This window comes from Symphodus melops, assembly GCF_947650265.1.
Source record: "Symphodus melops genome assembly, chromosome: 17".
NCBI classification, from domain to species: Eukaryota; Metazoa; Chordata; class Actinopteri; order Labriformes; family Labridae; genus Symphodus; species Symphodus melops.
The window spans coordinates 10,172,304-10,192,798 of record NC_136707.1 but is presented as its reverse complement, the minus strand read 5'-3'; the positions used below and the strand labels follow the sequence as shown (position 1 = coordinate 10,192,798).

At 40.3% G+C, this 20,495-nt stretch overlaps 2 protein-coding genes across 7 annotated transcripts; one reads left to right on the top strand and one right to left on the bottom strand.

Moving 5' to 3' along the window:
- Positions 1–10: 10 nt before the first annotated feature.
- On the top strand, positions 11–3,610 carry LOC306837753 (uncharacterized protein). 2 transcript variants are annotated; one of them, XM_079365512.1, is made up of 7 exons: positions 11–345; positions 561–607; positions 1,781–1,940; positions 2,152–2,286; positions 2,364–2,456; positions 2,755–2,902; positions 3,035–3,610. In XM_079365512.1, exons 3-7 carry the CDS (start codon positions 1,799–1,801, stop codon positions 3,141–3,143), a joined length of 627 nt encoding a protein of 208 aa, XP_079221638.1. In that variant the 5' UTR covers positions 11–345; positions 561–607; positions 1,781–1,798; the 3' UTR covers positions 3,144–3,610. The 2 variants fall into 2 exon arrangements, with proteins under 2 accessions (XP_079221638.1, XP_079221637.1); XM_079365511.1 differs by having other exon boundaries at positions 11–607.
- Positions 3,611–5,583: 1,973 nt separating this feature from the next.
- Positions 5,584–19,446, bottom strand: mrtfbb (myocardin related transcription factor Bb). 5 transcript variants are annotated; one of them, XM_079366994.1, is made up of 13 exons: positions 19,197–19,446; positions 15,659–15,724; positions 13,179–13,234; positions 13,009–13,084; positions 12,615–12,773; positions 11,595–11,770; positions 11,214–11,345; positions 10,081–10,328; positions 8,730–8,868; positions 7,787–8,629; positions 7,243–7,374; positions 7,089–7,149; positions 5,584–6,973 (listed from the first exon to the last, which is right to left on the bottom strand). In XM_079366994.1, exons 1-13 carry the CDS (start codon positions 19,294–19,296, stop codon positions 6,537–6,539), a joined length of 2,625 nt encoding a protein of 874 aa, XP_079223120.1. In that variant the 5' UTR covers positions 19,297–19,446; the 3' UTR covers positions 5,584–6,536. The 5 variants fall into 5 exon arrangements, with proteins under 5 accessions (XP_079223120.1, XP_079223118.1, XP_079223119.1 ...); XM_079366992.1 differs by having other exon boundaries at positions 11,214–11,348; positions 19,197–19,445; XM_079366993.1 differs by having other exon boundaries at positions 8,730–8,865; positions 11,214–11,348; positions 19,197–19,445.
- Positions 19,447–20,495: the final 1,049 nt, after the last annotated feature.

The window sequence follows — 20,495 nt, the reverse complement described above, 5'->3', positions numbered from 1 at the left end:
AAAACGATATGTTGATGTTTATTTGGCTGCCACTGTACAGTCTTTTTTTTTTTTTTTTTTTTAATTGCCTGCAAATATTAAAACTTTAAAAAAAAATTGTATTTGTATGCTCACTTTTACCTTGAGCATCTAACAGCAGTATCATGCCACGTTTTCCAGAGAGCTCAGTTGTAAACCAGATGATTTGAATACTTCCTGGTATAAGTGAATATGAAAAACTTTTGTCGATCTACTTTGAATGTTAGCTGTTCAGGATTATACTTGGAGCCGGCTGAGGAAATGAAATAATACACACTTTTATTGTTTTTGACAAAATAATACCCTTTCATGCCACTATAGAGAAAAGTAAGTGATTGGGATATTTAACTCATGGTTTTAACTTATTTCAATGTGCCAGTGAGTACATTGCATTTACTAGTGATGGAGATTAGTGTTCTGAATGTTGCTTCATGAAATAGTCCGGAGTTTTATTTGCAGGTCTTACTGATAGCTTTGATGCTCAAACTGCAGTCATCATTCTGGATTTGTTTTCTTCAAACTGTCGGTTCTGTTTCATTTAGAACCTGACCTACAAGTGAGGCGGACTAAGTTTCCTGACATTTTAGAGGTAGGAGAAACGTATTTATGAAACAGTTTATCCACAGACCTTTCAATAGTACTGTATGTGCAGTTTGTGTTATTTTATTCAGTATGTCCAAATCGAATTTTGAAAACCTCAGAGCTAGTGTTGTAGTTCTTGAAGTTGGCCATGGTCTGAAGACCACTTAATGAAGGTCTCGTCTTGTCTCAGAATCTGAAGGATTTTCACTCTGTCAGTCAAGACCACCACTGACAGGCTTTTGATTTTTGTCCACAGGTTACAGCCTTGATCTTTCGACTGTGTTACCATCTAAATCGCTGCTCACAAGATGATTATGTTTCATTGATATTTATGGTCTCGTTCTCGCCTTGTCTCGGTCTAGGAGCACTCTTATCTCGGTTATTAGACAAAACCTCCTACCCCTCTTTGGCGTCCCCCCTAAGAATGCACTTTTTTTTAATTAAACTAATGTTGGATATAAAACCATTAGTATCCTCCCCCCTCAAGCAAAATACAACTTTTTAATAAAATGTATATTTCTGCGATTCACAACAGACATTATGAAGCGTTACAGGAATGGGGATGTAAAAGGAAGAATTTAATTAAAAAGCTGATCGTTAAATGATCAAATCAAAAAAAGTATTTGTTTTATCTAAATTAATAAAGGGAATATTGAGGTACTTAGGAGCCCCACAGGTAGTCAAAGAAAGTGTGCCGAACTGTACAGAGTGTAGGCTATATTTTTTGCTCATTGAAGTTGAAGAAACAACTCAAGATCAAGTCTGGTAATAGTAATGTAAAAGAAGTTAAAAGGTTGGAGGGCATGTGGACAAGCAGTTACATCACAGGCCCAATAGTGCTGCCACCCATCTTGGTCAGGACTTTCTTGAAAAACAGATTTTCAATCTATATATATGTATATGTACTGTCTGTATGCAACATTAGAAGATCACAGTCTGATTTTTGGACAAAGTGTCTTGTGAAGCATGTTGAAATGATTTTCTAATAAAGTTCCTTTTCTAGTTTAACAATCTTATCATGACATAAATATTAATAATCTATAGAATAATGTCTTCTCTTAAACTTTGATATGTGTTTTGGTTGTAACATTCAGTATCCCCACTGCAAACCCTAGAAAGATTTTTTTTTGTAAAGTTGCAGTGCTATGCTTTTTTAATTTGTTGTGTGGCACATTTCCAGGCCTCTTCAGCATCAACGATGACTTTTACTGACCGTCAGCTGAAGGAGATTACTACCGAGTTGAACCATAATGATCTACAGACACTTGAACTCCTGGAAAGGAGAAAACTGCTGTGTGTATTTCTGGAGTTGAGGAATCGTGCTGAGTTTGAAGAAACAGGTACAAAAACAACCACGAAACAATTTCCAAAATTGAGATAAGAGATCTTCAACATGAAAAGGCCCTTGTTCAAGAGTAGCTAACAGCTTTCACACCTCAAATAAAGTCCTCTCTGTCTGTCTGTCTGTCTGTCTCTCTCTCTCTCTCTCTCTCTCTCTCTCTCTCTCTCTCTCTCTCTCTCTCTCTCTCTCGCTTGCTCGCTCTCTTTTAGAGGAGGTAGCATCAAATCAGAAGGAAATCAACAGCATTGATGAAAAACTGAACCAGCTGGCACAAAGGAAGGCTGAACTCCAAAAAATCCTGGAAAACATCCACAACCCTGCAGAAAAGACTGACGACAAGAAAGGTGCGTCCTGATTTACTGCACGAAATTATTCTCACCCACACTTTGGGATTTTAAACACATCTTGTCTTCTTTGTTAGAGGTCAGTTCCCCCTCCAGTCCAAATATTGTTCCCGTTGTACCTTCCTCTGCCTCAAATGTTTTCTTCATTGAGGCTCCACCTAAAATTCCAGGTGAGTCGGAGATGCACATATTCTTTTGACTTTTTCAGTTTCACCTTTCATCTTCAACAAGCAAGGTTTGAACCCTAGGGAGAGAGAAAAAAACACTAGGCCATCACAAAAGCACACCTATAGACTGTAAATATTACATCACACCTTGTAGTGAGTAACGTCTGTGGGAACATATTTTATATGCCTTTGTAAAGAGCCAGCTTTGTATGCTTCAATTTGCCTTTTTTTATTATTATTATTTTGTACTGATACAATGGATGAACTATTTGAATTCTAATCGAAAACTCCCTTTCAAAAGCCCCTACAGTGTATCTGGACTTGGAAAACCTGCCTCTGTTTCCATGCAGGACTCAGTGTCCAGAGTGTCGGCAGTTTATCATGACAGAGACGTTCACCTCGTTCAACAGTATGACCTGGCTGGTCTGTTTCATGTTAGCTATGATGGGGTATGGAAGCGTTCTCTCCACCCTGGTGACATAATTTGCATGTTCACATAATCAGACTTCTATGTGTGCTAATGTTGCGGCTTACAGGTTTGTTGATATGTCATTCCATGTTTTTGTTCCCTCTTTTTGCAGCTGCGTGGCCGGTTGTTGCCTCATTCCCTTCTTCAATAAAAGGTTCAAAACGATCACACACAGATGTCCTATGTGTCGAACCAGAATACAATCTCTAAAACCACTCTGAGAGGAAAGCAGCAGGCGAGTTCTTGAAGCTTACGGAGGGACAGGAAACGTGTATTAGCAGGAACTGAATTTATGTTGTGTCCTGTGTGTTTGTATTTGAATTAATCAACTTGATAATGGTAAACTGATATCACCATGTTTGTCACTGCATCATCCATGATGGAAAGAAAGAACTGGTTGTTTTACGTGCATAAACCCTATTTTTGGAGGATTTTGGGCAGAGATGTTGCTATTTATTCTTTAAGATAAATCTAGCACTTTTTAGTCTGCATAGGTGTTTTTCTGCTTGTATTAGAATATTCGCGTGGGCATCAGAAAAGGTGCACATAATGGGCACATTTCATTTGCTATTTGTACAACGTGTGTGAGGGGAAGTGAAAACGACAGCGGCTATAGGTGAACAATAGCTACGACACTTGCACTGTACGGTGCCGCACTTTAATGGTTGTACATAGAGAGCAAGGTTGAATTGGAAATGAATGAATGAAACTAATCAGTGTCATCACATCATTCTTAAATAGGCCAGCTTCTCTTACTTTTCAACACACAGATCACTGCATTGAAACGCCCTGATTGATGTTGTACCTGCCATACTAAAGCGCTGCATACCATATAAGAAAGGCAAAAGGCTAAATGCACAGGCGACGGTTAACTTCATGCCATTTAAAGTTGAAATAGTCCTAATTTACTTTTTAATAGTTTACACCATGACGTGGTATTTTTTTCATTTTAACCACGAAATATGATTTTTTTTCTGCATTCTGATCAATTTTATCTAACATATTTTCTGCATAACTTCAAGGTGAATTTTTTTGTGACTTTGTAAAATCTCTTTGAGTAACAGCAGACACAATGTTGAATTCATTCAATGCATTGAATGAAATACTTTCAGTATCATGTAAAATAGGAAATGAAAATAAAATCCACAATGTAATTCATGTTCTCGAGACTTCACATCTTTCACTGTAGGCTGAGAGCTCAACTGCACTGAAACTCACGTATGAGCCCTGACAGATAATCTACACATAATAATAATCCATAATAATCCAACTACTCTGTCACTGAATCTCCACTTTGTGAAGAACAAGAGAGGATTGAAAAGAAATATGATAAGAGTGAAATAGAAAGGAGAATGTTGGAGGTTGCAAAGTGAGTGAATTGTCATTGCTCCTTAATAACTTTTGTTTTGGATGTCTTTTGACTTTATTAGTAGTGGCAGGAGGCAGAGCATTAGGGCGTGTGTCCTACTCTCTACCTCAGTCTTCCTGCTCTGGTGATCCGCTGACTTGGGGTGACCTTTCTTTCTTTTTTTTTTTTTAAAAACCTGTTCTCTCTCTCTTCCACAGTCAGTTTGTCATTTCAGTGCAAACACTGTGACCCTCCGACCCATTCACCTCCAATCCAGCTCAGCAGAGTTTAGATAGAAAGCCACTCCTCATCACATCCTGCATTCTTCTACCACCATCACCGCCATCAGTGTCTAGACTCCATAGAGGGTATCCTATCCTGCTGTTGGGCTCATTATACCCATTATAATGTTGGAATGGCCGGGCACACATAAGCCTGAGTTTAAGGGGAAAAGTAAAAGAGGAGATGAATAAAGAAAGAAATAGAATAAAAATAGCTTTTATTTGGCAACAAAAGTAACAAGTAAAAGGTCTGAAATAGTCAAAGAATAAGTAGTAATTAGAAGTTAAGATATAAGGTCGAGTTAAGAGTTTGTATTTAAAGGCCACTGACCGAGTCAAACTTATCTTTCTTCTTAATCTTTGGGAAAGACAGAAGCCCTCCATACTCACTAACGCTTACTCCCTGAATCAAGCTTGAGTTGAGGTCTGAACATTGAACCGTTGAAAGTAGCGAGATAAAAATAAGTGATGAGTCAGAAATATTCAGGATTGCAGGCACCAGAAATAGAAAAAAGATCTGAAGAGACAACATATGCTTGTTGGTTAAATAATTAATCAAGGTAATGATTGTAAATAATAAAAAAAAATGACCATAGTCCTGATACCAAAAAAAATCAATTTGAGATGTATTTAATATTGTAATAAGTGCAAAGGAAACCTATACCATTCATTTAACTGCAGATGGCACTGTAACACAAATCACCTAAACAGCATTACAGTTATTCTTCATAAAGAGATGAACACAAAGAAGGGGTTCATAATGATCAATGCCATTTTCTGTTAATGTGAGCGGTGACATTGCACAATGATTTAGGTTTATATGGTTTAATAATTGTTAAAGGGATACTTCACCCATTTACATGAAGCTGTGTATCATTAGAAACATGGTAGTAGTGTTGAATGGTCGTGAATCCAGCCCTCATTTTGCCCTGAGACGAGAAAAATGTGTTTTTCTTTGCTTGAAAGTTTTCTTCATGTGATGCAAAAAGCGTCATATTGTATATTGAAAACTTCTATTCAAAGAACACATTTTTCTCGTCTCAGGGCAAAATGAGGGCTGGATTCACGACCATTCAACACTACTACCATGTTTCCAATGATACACAGCTTCATGCAAATGGGTGAAGTATCCCTTTAAACCATTTCGAACCAATCTGCTGGTGTTCCAAGAAAAACGTCATGATTCATCAGGAAACAAGGAACAGCAAATGACTCTTGTAACTTGTTGCTCCTGACCGTATAAGGGTATTTGTTTTACAAATACATGTGCAGTACATTTTGCACAGTGAACAGATTGATGCACATGGATCAATGAGTAAAGATGTGTCTAATCTGCAAACTCAAGAGAAGTTCTGTCAGAAGCCGTTGAGAGATGAGTCAATGGTTTTTTCAGAGAAACATTCAGTAAATAAACATCATTTGGTCTGAGCTGCTCGGCCGCGGTTTGTGGTCCGTTGACACTTTGGTGCTGTGGCCTCAAGTCAGTTTTCATGCTCCCAATTCAGTTAGAATCCTGAATTCAAAATGTACATCCAAAGGAAATATAAAGCACTCATTTTGTTGTAATCTGTTTTGAGAGTGATGATTATTCAAAGAGGCTAAACTAAAAAAAAAACTAGCTCCCAGGTACATTGCCCATTGGTTGGATGTTTCCCCAGTCATGCTTCCTTATCAACACGGGACATAGAGTGCTGTACAATCATTAAGATCAAATGACAACATAAGACGAATAACAATGGGAGAGCTCGCACAACTTCAGATGGATATTTTAATCTTAAGTTTCAAGCTGCTTCCTTCTTCATGTCAGGCTCCCTGTACAATCAGAGATCTCAGGGCCAGATAAAACAGAGTCTTACTGTCCTCCAAAAGCTTCTGTTTCTCAACAAAGGAAACAAAATCAGTCTCCAGCTGGTATATAAAAAAAAGTGTATTGTGTTTCTGGCATGAAATGGTCTGTTAGGTACTTGATTCCACCTTGACGTGACTCAGTCCCAGTTCAAGTGCAGTTCATTTGAGTTCAGGAAGTCAGAAGAGAAGACCCCCGCTGGCGCTGACATATCCAATGAGTTGACCCCGCCTCCTGCCACAGACATTGTGATGTCCAGCCAATCCATATTGATCAAATTGGTGCTTTCAATTAGGTCCACCTCCATGGCAACATTAGGGGGCTGCAGCCCTTCCATTGTCTCCAGTGTTCGTGGCTCGGTGTGATAGTTGTCCAGAAGGCTCTCCAGCTTCGTGTTAGAGGCCAGGGCTGCCAAGCTGGCGGACGGGTTGAGAGGTGATGTAGGCAGCTGGGCCACTTGAACCAAGGGGGGAGGGCGGGATGACACCGTGTTGATGGGAAGGGTGGTTACACTGGCTGTCACAGGGAGAGGCTTGTCCTGACTGGGAGCATCCTGTCTGATGAAGGGGGAGATCTCTGGAACAAGAGGTACAGAACATAAGGTGTGAGAGACGAATGATGAACAAAATATAAGAAAAAAAGAAAAAGAAAAAATAACATCCTCCAACAGAAAAGTAGCTTTATTTCTCACCACCACTCTCGATCAACACATCAAACAGGTCGTCCATCTGCTGGCTTGCTGCTGTGGGACCCTGTGGAAAAAAAAAAAAAAAAAAAAACAGTCAGTAGAAACAATTTAAAGGATGTATTGTAGCAATACAATGTATTGTGCATTTAGTCTGCACCTGGATAGCTGTTAGCATGCTGCGTGTCTGTTTAACTGCATCCTCATAGCGGGGCGGGTCTTTACACTTTGACACATGGTTTGTTGATTTCGGCTGTTGCAAGATCAAAGTAGGCTGGCTGATAGAGGAAGACTTTAAGAGACAGAAAGAAAAAAAAAATCAACAAGATCACATTTAAAGCAGAACTGTCATTTCCAATGCACTGTAAATGTAACACGTTAAAAGCATTGATGCTGTGTGCAGAGCCTTGACTTGTGGCAGTCGCTAATTCTGATTGGCTGTCAGTTTAGGGACTGGACAGCAGAGGGCAGTAAGGGCGCCTCACTCATCACCTGCGCTTGTAACCTGAGTTTGAACAAGCCTGCTATTAGCTAGTGGTGAATGAGGCCTTTTAGTGCAGCGGCAACACTGCATCAAATGAAGGCTATGCAACAGAATTTATGATTTCAGGCATGTTTACTTGGATGATCACAAACTGCTACTGCTGTTTTAAAGAAGACCATTATGACATGAGTGATTTATATATTTTCACATATTTTCTCACATTTGTCAGTAGCTCAGTCTGAGTCCTGCATTGCTGTTGTAACACTGCTGAGGCCTCTATTTTCTGTGGCATCTGTCCAGAGGTCTGGATGAGGCCTGTGGCTGTGCTGCTGACAGTAGTGTGTAATGTGATGCTGTTGGCAGGAAACGATGCCGGCAGGAGGATCTGAGCTTCAGTCTGGACCGGCTGCAGGGTCTCAGTCTGGTGGTTGACAATGAACTGCTTCTGAGAAGCTAAGTGGCTGTGATCTGCAGCCTCCTCTTGTTTGATCACGACTGGCAGACGGGGAGAATTGCAGCAGCCTGAAGGGCTCCTGTTTTCTTCTTTGACCCGGATGGGAGAGAGAGGGCTGAGCTGAGGTGGAGAATCTCCCTGCTGACTCCTCTTCTCCACCTCCAGCTGCAGCTTCAACTCCTCCACCAGCCTCTGCTCCTGCTCCAGCCTTCTCATCAGCTCCTCAATCTGACGCTCCTTCTCGTGAAGACGTTTGTCCCTCTCAGAGTCTCTACTGAAGCACCTGGTCTCAATGGGACTCTTATCTGGTGGAGCTCTTTGTGGGGAGTTCACACAGGCAGTGTGAGTTGGAGACGGACTCCCTGAAAGCTTTATAGGGCTGTCTGCATTACTACAGTCGTCTATGCCCAGATTGGACACCTTGGAGGTGATAGGGGACACAGGAGGTGTTAATTTTTCAAACTGGGTGGCTTCTGGGATTGTCTCAGTGGCAGCTGCAGTCTGGATGTTCGAGCTCTCCTGAAATGACTTTAGCCTCTCTATCAGATCTGTTTTGGTGCCTGAAACAGGCAAAGACCTGAGTTTTAATTCCATCTTCAGCTCAGCAACCTGAAAAGAAAAGACACTATTACAAACAAACTTTCCAAAGTGGAGCGTGTTCTCCTCTGCCGCATGCACATAGTGACTCTGTGAGGCGGCAACAGGTCACCTTCATCTCGTCCAAATTAGATGGTAAATAATCCGGCCTGCGGTTTGTCTGAGTGTTCCAAGGCTGCACAGGGGTCGATGCAGCGTTTGTGCTCACGACAACCGAGGAACAGCTGGTTTGCAGTTCAGTTGTTGCTCTGCTGTAACAAAATGGGAAGAAAAAGGGAGTACAGATAAAAGAGGAGTCTAGAGGGGACTACTATTCATTTTTCATTGGCAAAAGCTTCTGTGCAGGAAGCCGTGGGCAGCGAACTGTTAAATATTCGAGACAAACAGCAGCTGCGGTATAAAAGTTATTACTCTATCCAAAGCCAAGTATGAACTTTATATATTGATGTCCAAAAATAAAATATTGTTACTATTAAATTAGGCAACTAGTGTCCTTTTCAGAACTAATCAAAATCAGTGTCTGTTTAATGCCCATGTCAAAGATTCCTACAGCTCTTAATGTTCTTACAGACTTGGACATAAATCATATATTTAGAGACAAAAACAAATTAGAGCTTAACAAGTAAAACATAATGAACAGAAGAGCAGTTGAGCATGTTTCAGAAGTAGGATATATTAAAGTAATAGCTGTCAGCATTAAGGATAAGGATAAACTCTACTGAGCCCCCAATGGGAAAAATTTGAGTGTAACAGCAGCTCCAAAAAACAGTAAAACTGGTAATATATTAAGTAGTTAATCGTGATGAATTAAGTTCTGAATTGACTGCGTTCACTAATCCCCTGTTATTTTGTCCCTTTAGGAGCACCATGGCCCTGTAGTCAAAGAGGCTAAAGAACAACATTACTGCATCTTTAAATGTCTCATTTCACTTTAAAAAAAAGTGTCAGGCAGCTCAGCTGACGAGTAATGTCCGCCTCATGACATCATACGTTTCACTTTTTTACCTTTTAGCTTTTCATTTAGTTCTGTAATGAGTTCCTGTTTCCGTCGCTCTGTTAATGTTGTAGCGTTCTCTCAAACTTAGTCCTTACTTCGTTTCAAAATAAAAACAGAGTTGAGTTCAACAGCATGTAAAGTAAAGCTTCAAAATAAAAGCCTAACATTTTTTTTGGATAATTTGATCTTTTTTAGTGTTTTTCTTTTTGTAGTGGCTTTTAGCTTTTTTTATGAACATCTAATTAACATGTGATCAAATGTTGAATTGTAGCATTTAATCCAGTTTAAAATTAGCATGATTTGAGAGCGTTAATATAATTATTACACAAATTATTATTATTATTATTGAACTCAACACCAAGTCATCAACCTATATGTGGTTGTGAGCTCATCCTATCTGTGTGTGTGTGTGTGTGTGTGTGTGTGTGTGTGAAAGGTGTGTCTTTGCTTCAAAATGGAGCCGTACTTAAGGGTGGCAGACGGGACAGTCTGATAGTTGTACTGCTGCTGTTGCTGGCTTAAGATCTGGAGCTGCAGAAACTGCTGCTGCTGCTGCAAAAGGCGGGCATAAGCTGAATCCATCGGCGCTTCACTGAGCTCCTGCTTCTGGTCTGGGGGAATGTACTGATGGTATTTTAACTTTTTCACCCGTGGTTTGGACTCTTTGCTCCTCTTACTGCGGCTTTTCTCACTGGGCAGCTTTGGAAGGCTTTGCTGCAGAACACAACACAGAAAAGGAGAATATAAAACCATGAGAGGACCATCTGGGGGAGTTTCGAGCCTTGTGTTTGATCACAGTCCAGTGTATCAAGAAGTAACGTCAGCATCGCCAGTACCAACAAATCTGAGTTGGAACAGGTCTTGATAGCTAGAAGCATTAAGGTGGAGCACTGTTCTGACACCTGATGATAACTGCAGGATGAGGAAACAGGTAGTGGAAATAGGAGCCTTATTGTTCTACCACCTGCAGTTACAGGATGCACATGAATACAGCTTGGCATAAAAGCTGCGGGTTCTAGCTAAGAAACAAGAAACCAAAGTTCAGTGAAGCAAGCGCACACACACCCTCCAATTTGTCAAACTCATTTGTCTTTCCTTTTGCAAGGAAGGGAGGGTTCATCTTATTCCCAGAGGAGCAGTGAAATATAATAACGGCCTCAGTTATTTCTTTAACCCACTATGTTAATTTTTGACATATTGTTCTCGGCCTTAATTAGAAAAAACTTTTATTTTTCCCAAAAACTGGCTGGCACAGATTCAAATCAAAGGTTCTAGTGAAATGACAGTGAATGGTTTTGTTCGCTGTGTTGGGTCTGACTTGGGAAATTGTACACATGCAATTTGTCTTTAAAGAAATGTGGGTGCACATTTCCAAGGTAGGCAACATAGTAAGGCAGTCTATAAATCAGATCGACAAAGAGCGCAGCACTTGAGACTAATGGCTTCCTACCTGGTTATAAACTAGAAGGTAAAAAAAGACTTAAATGATGTTAAATGTTAAATGATCTCACTTTTTCAAATGACAAATTGCTTCTGCTCACATTAAATGTCAAATTTGAAGCATTAGAAAAAAAAAAAAAAAAACCATCTGCAGCTTACCTTCACAAGAACTGACCCTGGTGTGGTCGAAGGGGAACTAGAGTTTATTGGCTGAGGTGTAGATACTAGTTGCTCATTGGTGGAGACAAGGTTGACTCCATCTGATCGTGATGGTGAGTTAGATGGTACGGCCTGCTGTCAAAAACAGAGAAAAGGAAAGAATCCACATGATCAGGGTCAGTGAGAAGAGTGAAGCCGCTTTGCCTGTTTAGCATCATCCCATGTAAGAGCAGATAAGGACCTAAACTGACAATCAAAATCAGGTACATAAACCCAAAAGGATTTAAAGAAACCGAGTTTAACTGGCTCGGCGTAGGTGGAGATTTTGCGTTGAGATTATTTTATGAATGTAGCTATAATGGTTCAAGGTATTGCTATTACCTGCGTACAAGAGTTTAACTGAGATAAGCTAGAAGTGGCCTCAGTTGCCTCGGACTCCCTTGGTGAGGTGCAGGTGGAGCGGGGAGATAGCTGGCTGTCGGGCTGTTTGGGTGATAAGGCATCACTGCTTTCCTCATCAAAGTTGTAAATATCTGGCTGCTTTTTTGTCTCACCACCTGCGGGACAAAAGAAACGCTTTAGTCCAGATTACAATTGGTGATTTGTTGAATCTGTTGGAATAAAAACAGTGTAAACACTGTTCAGTTTCACATTATTTTACGTGTGTTGTTTTTTTACCCCCGGCAACCTGATGGATTTTTTAAAATTCAAACTGTAGCTTTTAATTTCTGATCCTTTACAAAAGTCAATGTCGACAAGGCATACTGTAAACAAACACATACACGGTGAGCTACTGTATTAACATGACTTCAGAGTCTACTGTCACTCCCTTGGCTCTGTTAAACTGGGCTTAGAAACAATGAGTCTCTAAACTACACGCACACGTCTGCATGCTAATAAAGACAATGCTAACTAATGCTAAGCAAATAATGTTAAAGGGATACTTCACCCATTTACATGAAGCTGTGTGTCATTAGAAACATGGTAGTAGTGTTGAATGGTCATGAATGCAACCCTCACCATGTTTCTAATGATACACAGCTTCATGCAAATGGGTGAAGTATCCCTTTAACCAAATTCTCAATGTAATGTAGCTTGTTTGCATTTTGTAATAAGATGTTGTTTTTGTTCTCTGGTGGATAATCACATGTTTTAATATTTCACATAAAACTACAGATATAGAGAAAAAAATGGATCATCATGATTCTTTAAACACGTGTGAGTGGATTTGCATTAATATGGACTCGACAATGTTCCTGATAGGCTACAACGCTAACTGGAGTTGCTTTGACTGTAGTGGTAAGTGGAGAACTGTGAGCTGAAAAAAAGAAAAAGAAAAGATGAATGGCTTGGGTCTCCTCCTGACTATGAGGATGTAGTCGTGTTGACGTGCATGTATACCATTGATGACCTCTTCTGCAGGGTCAACAGGCAGGATGTTCTTCTCCACAAGCTCCATGGGCCCGGGCCGCTGTGAGATCTTCTCATTGAGATCATCAGCTAGTCTTACCCTCTTCAGCTTCATCTGCGTGGCCTGCAGGGAGGGTTGAGCCTGTGTCTCTGATAAACACACAGAGGATCATTATCTGTGATCCAGTCAGCGTCAGTCAGCCTCTGAACGGCTTTGTCACAGTGACTCACTGCCGCCTATGCTGAACCTCACATAGATATGTCATCCTCAGACATTTGTCTGGCTCTGACTTTGTTAAACAAATTTAAACAGGAAGGATGATTAGATAAATTAGCTCTTTATTCATGTCTCTAATGTAGCGAGAACACACAGGAGGATGATTACCTTGTAGGATGTGCATTCGGACCAGCTGAGAGCGCTCAGGTCTGCTGCAGAGTTTGTGCTTTAGAAAATTCCCCGTCTGAGAAATAAATCAATGAAAGTTACTGTACATTTTTTTTTTCTTTTTTTTGGGGGGGTGGGCTGCATTATGACAATGATATCTGACATCTTACCCTGGCTCTTTCCAGGCTACGGATCTGTTCATGAAAGACAGCAGGAGATTTCAGAGCTGTGAAAAGGGGAATCAACAAAGTCCAAGCGTCAAAAACGGTATCATGTGTGAACTACTTTCTACTGTAAACACTGCTTCTGATGTAATTTTTCGAGAAGCCTTTGGAAGTTAACAAATACTTTCTTTAAAAGAACAAGGCTACATTCCTGTAGATAATTTAGCAGCTGGATGTTTATACGGTGTGATGAACTTCATCATCATGTCCTCTTGGTATTTAAACAATTTCAATCTCTTTGTCATGAAGAAGCAAATGTCTTATATTCTTAAGTATTAGATGTAGTGAACTATTCAACAGGTCAGGGGAGAGGCGTGCTAGTATAGTGTTTATGTTGTGTGCCCCATGTTGCTTTAGGACTCGTTGCGGTGCGACCTTGGGTTTGAATCCGACCTTGACTCTTCGCTACATGTCACCCCCCACTCTCTCTACCCAGCATTTCCTGTCTCTCTTCAGTTGTCCCATCCAATTAAGGCTAAAATTGTATCTTAAAAAAAAAAAAAAGAAGTTAGAGGATAAAAGGATAGTGAAAAGTGAAATATAAAATGTCAAACTAAGCTATTCTTGAGTACAGTGTTATCCATTTTTCACATCATGCTTCATGTTTTTGACTTTGCTATTCTGTGTGAGTTTAACATTATTGAGCAGGAGTCAGCCAGGAAGTGGCAGCTTGACTGACTCAAGCAGAGAGATTGTTCAGGGCAGATTTCCTTGGATCTTGCAGAATTAACTCACTCAGCTTTATACGAGTCTGGCTCACCGACCAGTCACCTCTGCTATGACGAGCACTGTTTGGTTTAAGGACACACAGGCTTTTTTTTCTCTTCTTTTTGGGGGTGGGCGGGGGTGTGACAAAACATTCCTGCTCCTCACCTAAACCTCACTGCATACCTCGCATAAGCCTGAAAGAGTGGGAGTAGCAGGCCACAGAAGGGGAGGACTGACTTACCGTGAAGGCTCAGTCACTGACTCATGGGCTGGTGTGAAGCCATGAGAGGAGCTGAAAGAGTGGCAGCAGTAGGGGGCGTCTCAGGGAAGTGCAGGACAAGAAGAAAGACCTCTGTCGCTTTCTTTGTCTCCCTTTCCAGATATCAGCGTGATTCTGTCTCAGATTAAGCCCATCTTTTATGTAATGTAGCAGGGAGGCTGAGTTTGTTCCACTTTTGTCACATCAAATAGATGGATGGTTTCAATGAGGAGCTGCTTGATGGTTGATCTGTGTTCAATCTTTTTTTATTTTTATTTACTGATTTCATTATAATACCATGCTTTGTGTTATTTTGCCAATTAAATAATTCTATAAAATAAAACTACCCCTCTTAAATATCATTAACATCATACCAATTATAATCTTTAAATCTTTAATTATTTGCATTAGGCTTTATAACACTGGTAGTACTTTTGAATGGTCGTGCATCCTGTCTTCAAATTCTTCTGAGCTTCGTATTTGTTTTCTAATATGGAGCCTCCGATGACGTACCAATCATCATTTTAAGTCACCAGAGGCTGTTTTGGTTAGCAAAGGTTAACCTACATGGTTTGTCATGTTTTTGACCCATTAAAGCTGCAGACTTATCACAGATCAGTGGGCGTAACCTCACTCCTCGAAAAGGAAGCTACGCTAACAGGATCTAAGGAGAAAGCTGATAAGAACAGAGAATGACAAGAAAAGTATGTTTCAACTTCAAACTGATAAGACTGAAGGGGATTTTTAAGTTCTTGTGCTTGAATCGGATGTTTGTGGCTATCTCTACGAGCCGCAATATAGCGGCGAGGTAGCCTCTGCCTGTCAGCGGCTGTGAGGACGAGAAGCCCGAGCCGGCTCGAGCTGTGGCAACCAGATAGTGTCGGTGTTGTCCCTGTTTGCCTATGGACACAGACATAGAGTCCATTTTCTGCCAGAAATTTCCAGAAGTAAATGTCTGTAGAGCACCACAGCTACAGTACAGTGGGAGTAGCCTGCAGTGCTGTGCATTATGAGTGTTGTTGTCGTTCATCCATTGGAACCAAAAAGACAGTTTCTGCTCATTTTTCGGTCAAGAAGACACCAACTTCAAAAAATTATTTCACATTTCTAATACACATGTATGACTCAATGTCAGTACAGAGTCATGTTTTAACGGGTGAAATATCCCTTTAACCCTTAAGTGTATAGTCATAAAGTACGGTATATAAAATACCAGTGTTTAACTGTTTCTTGTCTGTGTCAAATGTTTTAAATGACATCTCATTTAGCCATTAAGAAGATGACACACTAGGTTAAAGCTACATGTCATTGAGTGTAAGACGAAGAAAAGTTTAAAGTAATTTAGGGGGGACAAAATGCGTTTGTTTATTTCCTGTTAACCTTTCTTATTAATGTGGGTGCTGACCACTCTTTGACTGTCTAAAAGAACGAAGTTTTACTGTAGGACATGAATACTCACGGGGCATGATGCCTTGCTCCACAAGCTGCTCCCGGGTCCTCCTCTGCTGCAGACAGAGCTGGAGGACTGTGAGAGTGTAGAAGAGACACAGAGGTCAGAGTTAGGCTTCTGCCAATCGAAGCCAAGTCCACTGAGTCAGCAGTGAACCAACATGCCTGCCTTTAAACAAAACAGAGCACTTATTATTCGACAATCAATACGCTACCTCAAGGGCTCTACAGTAAACCCCTGACCACCACCACAGACATCCTATTTACTTCCTGTCCAGTTCTTACTCAGTGCCACAAGTTTTACAACATTTATAATAAACAGAGCTGGGAAGCCTTCCCAAAAGAGTCAATGTCTCTGCATGGGATGCAATTACAAAGGAAAAAGTTCAAAAACAAATAATTATAGAGGTATTTCAGGCAGGATAGTGATCAAAACTTTTAGGTAGCAAAAGCAATTGGTGTCTGATTCTACTACAGCGTTTTTTTTCAAACGTTTAAAGTTCCTTTAAGGAGTTTGTAGATGGTTATGAAACAGACTCAACATAATACTGGTGCCTCTTTAAGAGCAACAAAAACAAACAAGGTCATCATTGAGAAAATTGATTATTTATAATCAAGTTATAATCAAGTTATTTTATATGCCTGAAATGCTGCTGTAGGGTGGGTGACAGATGAGGCAATCAACAGAACGCTTAAAAAAAACAGCTACATTTGGAGGCTTTTCACAGCAAAGGATTCACAGGAGAGTATCACATATGACCGTTAAACGTGAGCGGGAAGATATTCATTTTGTCAGAAAGCACTATTTATAGATACAGAAGACGATTAGCGAAGGTATTTGGCACCACTTTTTTCATAGGGCGTGCCAAAATCAACACAAAATGTAAGCTCCTCTGCAGCTTTAAATCTTCCTTGGTGTTTAGAAATGTCAAGAAATGACAATACTCCCCGTTTTAAATCTTTTATGCAAGTTTTACATGCATTCATATGTGGAGAGTTTTTTGTCTTTTGTTTCCCATCATCATAAACTGCAGGAAGATTTTGGTTTAAACATGTAGAGGTCTGTATAAACAAGTAAGGTGGACATGTTATTTTACACCAATACATTAATAGTCTTAAGAGGACAGTCATGCTTGACTTTGACAAATTAGGTCGTAGTGTGAGGCGCATTAGGCTCATATTGTCACCACTGTACAGTTGTAAAACAAGTCGCCTCAGCTAGACTTACTAAATGGCTCAGGGGAAACAGCTACTCCCACTTAGATACACACACACTCAAACGCAGACCTGCTTGACTCTCCTGGGAAAGGCACTGCGTCTGAACAGGCCTCTGTGACTCACCCTAGCAAAAATAAACTGGGCAGCTGTGAGAACAAGGCCTGGGAACCATGAAATTTGGGGGGTAGTTAAGGGGGTGGGATCTTCAGTTGTATGAAGGGACGAGGGGACGTTCATGGGCTTCCACTGGTTGGTAAAGGGAATGTAGAGTGACAAGTGCCGAGGCAAAGGGTGGGAGGCCGTGTCTACTCTCAAAGCAGCCAGAACACAGTGTGCCTGCTCTGCCTGCTGTGATTCCTATTAGAAACCCTTGCCAAGAGGTGGGAGGGAGGGGTGGGCAGCCTGAGAGAGATCATACCAGAAGATTGTTAAAAAATGGGCATTACCTTCCCTCAATTTTCCTATCCACTGTGAATTGGGAAAAAATGCAATAGTGAAGATAATTCAGTGGTTAATTGCTGCAAATCAATATCTCCAAAAGCTGCCTTTCCCTTGTTTACTTTAAGCACCAGAGTTTGGGGGGAGGGGGGTCAACCTCAAGTCTGGGGGTCTTCCTCACTTTGTGTCATCAAGTGCTTACCCTGAACCCTGGCTAACCTTCCCATGATGCAAACTGGCTCTGCTCTCCTGCTCACCAGCAGAGCGTAAACAGAGGTTGTGCAGATGAAGAGAGAGAGAAAAAGAGAGAGAGGGTTTGGCTGAAATCCCTGCCCACTGATGTAATCTCTAATCTCAGACCCATGTTGTTCTCAGCAAATCATCCCTGGAGGTCTCCCATCAGATTTTTTTTTTTTTTTTACTGGACTCTTTTCTCCCTCTCTCTCTTTTTGGAAACATTACCAAAAAAAAAAATGTTTGGTGTGGCTACAGATTCTTGTTGCCCAGACAAATCTGAAATAAGTTTAGGAACAGATTGAGGCTTGGAGATGTTGACCTAACTGTTAAAACATCATATACTCCAAACAGAATCTTATTTTTGCAAAAGAGGAGACCCTTATAACGAAATAGAGACAAAAAAAAGGATTATATTCTTTCACAATAGGTTCATTTGTAAAAGTATCTATGTACAGTATCAGATTCAGAGACTTTTCCCTAAAGACTATCAAAAAAGTCTGACTGAATTCAGTTGAGAATACTTTAATTACATTTAATTATTAAAGGGTTTAAAGACTGACTATTTATTAAACAACTGAAAAATCATCTGTTGTCATTGTGTGGCAGAGGGGCAAAGTGAGTATAAAACAGTTTATTACATTCTCTAAAAGACTACACTATTACTCACTGTTACCTAAATATATATCCCTAAATATATGAGTTTGTTGATAATCATCGAATCCCTGACGATAGAGGCTAATTGAAGGTAAAAAGCTCATATGGGTGGTCACAATCACTCTCAAGTTCAACGTTTTTTGCAACACCCCACCACCCCCCAACCACAAGACAAGTATAGGGCCTGACTTCCAGATGACGATCCAGATTTCAAGTGATGAGAAAACGCATGAGGTATAGCTTCCCCAAGAGTGGGTGTGTCCTCCCACTCTGTGTTGGCAAACATGAACATGGCTGGTTGAAAAGTTATATTTAGTCAGGTTATAAATATTGACTTAATGACATACTAGATCATGACAGTGTTACACATTCTGCATGATGGCCCTACAATAAATGAATGGACAGAATACATATCCAATGAAATACAAGTTTATCCTTTGAGTGTTTCTTTGCATCTTCTTAAAACAAATAAGTTATATGGATGCGTCCTTAATGTCAACGTGTAAGTAAGTTTTACCTGCCTTCACACAACAAGCTTTTACTGTAATGTTTTAGCGTAATTCTTTAACTAGCAGCATGGTGTTAATAACTTATCATTTAGGAACAGATAGAGCCTGTACTACTAAATAATACTAAAGTCTTATACAGGAACAACGTTGTAAGTATTGTAAAAGGATGAGTAATATCATTTGTCCCTTGTAGACACTTTCGTCATGTTCTTTAAGGCAAGTTTGATTTATGATCTATTAGAAAACAATAGTTTCTTCTGTCATGTGGATGCTTTGCCATGAGTCATTGTGATGAGCTTTACTGCTGCCTTGTCATTTAATATGGCTGTATTTACGTCACTCCCCCCCCCCCCCCCCCCCACACACACACACACACACACACCACTTCTGCCAGCATCAGGAAAAGTTTGACAAAACTCTACAAAGGTAATCAAACAAGACAAGGATAAACAAACGACCGATAAATCATGAGACAACACAAAATTAAAGCACCTGATTTGAATTTACCCCTGTAGATGGAAGGGGTCTCCACATCAAGGCAGGCCATAGAGGACAGAGGCGGTTTGCTGGGCAGCCAGGTCTGGAGTCCCATGGAGTGATGAGGCCAGAGGAGAACGGAGGAGTCGGGGGGTGAGTAAAGACCCAGCGAACGTCAGCTGGCTCTCGTGGCTGCAAACAGTCCCTCCTCTTCTCTCTGGCTGTGTGCTTGCCTAAGCAGAGAAAGTGTGTGTGTGTGCTCAGTCAATATCAGGAGGAGGGAACACAGCGCTGCTCATTTTAACCCTCGCTAGGTCAGGGGACTCATCATGCTATATGGCTCAAAACCCACAGGAGCTGCTGACATTTTTCTCAGCAAGGGAGCAAATCCTAGACTGGTTAACAATATAAAGTTGATCAAAACAAGCTGTGGGGAATTCTCCATGAGAAACATTTCCAACAGTCTTTTTTTTTTTCTCCAGAATTTTTGTAGCACTAAATAACAAAGACAAGCACAAACACAGTGGGTCCCTAGGGACATAAAGGCTTATCTTGAAAAAACATTTTTTTCACGAATAGTTCCAAGTTTTTTTTAAATGTTTTTTTTAAATGATTCATATTGTTTTTCATTATAGAAACATTCATTTTAGCAACCAATGACAGTTTGATCTTGGTTCACCACAGCTCTATAGACCAACTTATATAAAATGCAAACCTCACAGTAATCAAAAGATGTTAGTGACAAGTCAAGACGAGGCAACAAGCTGTGCTCTCGGGGAATACTGATCACTTGCAGGATTCAGAAATACTTGTGTCGAACAGCATGGGACATAAAAAAACATAATGCTGATAAAGTAAATAAGACTGGTAAAATAAGGCACAATGTGTTACAACAGCACCCTGCTGGGATTGAACAATGTTGAGCCAGACTGTAAAAATACAGGAGAGTAGCTGGCGTGGATAGGAAAAAAAACAAAAACCTCTTTCCCCATGTCACAGCGTTTGTGAAAGAAAGAAAAAAAATCTAAATTCTTTTCACATTTTGTAAGAGTTGGACACAGATACAAACAACAGATTTTATGAATGTCTTATACACCTGTTTGGTCCTATAATCAGGATAAGCTGTTTCTCATCGTTTTAAAAGTCTGATTGGCTGGCTTAAACCACAAGGTTTCCAGATGTGTTTTATTCTGAAAATAACATATTGAAAAAAAAAATTCTTGACTTTAATTAAACGACTAACATTTGAAATCCATCAACTGTTTAGCACTACATCAAATTCCCTGCATTGGCTGTGATTATGAACAGTTTAAG

Bases quoted from the DNA above. Each gene is read 5' to 3' on its own strand.
- LOC306837753 (XM_079365512.1), top strand. From the start codon at position 1,799: ATGACTTTTACTGACCGTCAGCTGAAGGAGATTACTACCGAGTTGAAC. The intron at 2,457-2,754 runs GTGAGTCGGAGA...CCCTTTCAAAAG, and splicing joins GGCTCCACCTAAAATTCCAG to CCCCTACAGTGTATCTGGAC. The intron at 2,903-3,034 runs GTATGGAAGCGT...CTCTTTTTGCAG, and splicing joins TTCATGTTAGCTATGATGGG to CTGCGTGGCCGGTTGTTGCC.
- mrtfbb (XM_079366992.1), bottom strand. From the start codon at position 19,296: ATGGGACTCCAGACCTGGCTGCCCAGCAAACCGCCTCTGTCCTCTATG. The intron at 15,725-19,196 runs GTGCTTTAATTT...ACACTCTCACAG, and splicing joins CAGGGGTAAATTCAAATCAG to TCCTCCAGCTCTGTCTGCAG. The intron at 11,771-12,614 runs GTATACATGCAC...TTTGTCCCGCAG, and splicing joins TGCAGAAGAGGTCATCAATG to GTGGTGAGACAAAAAAGCAG.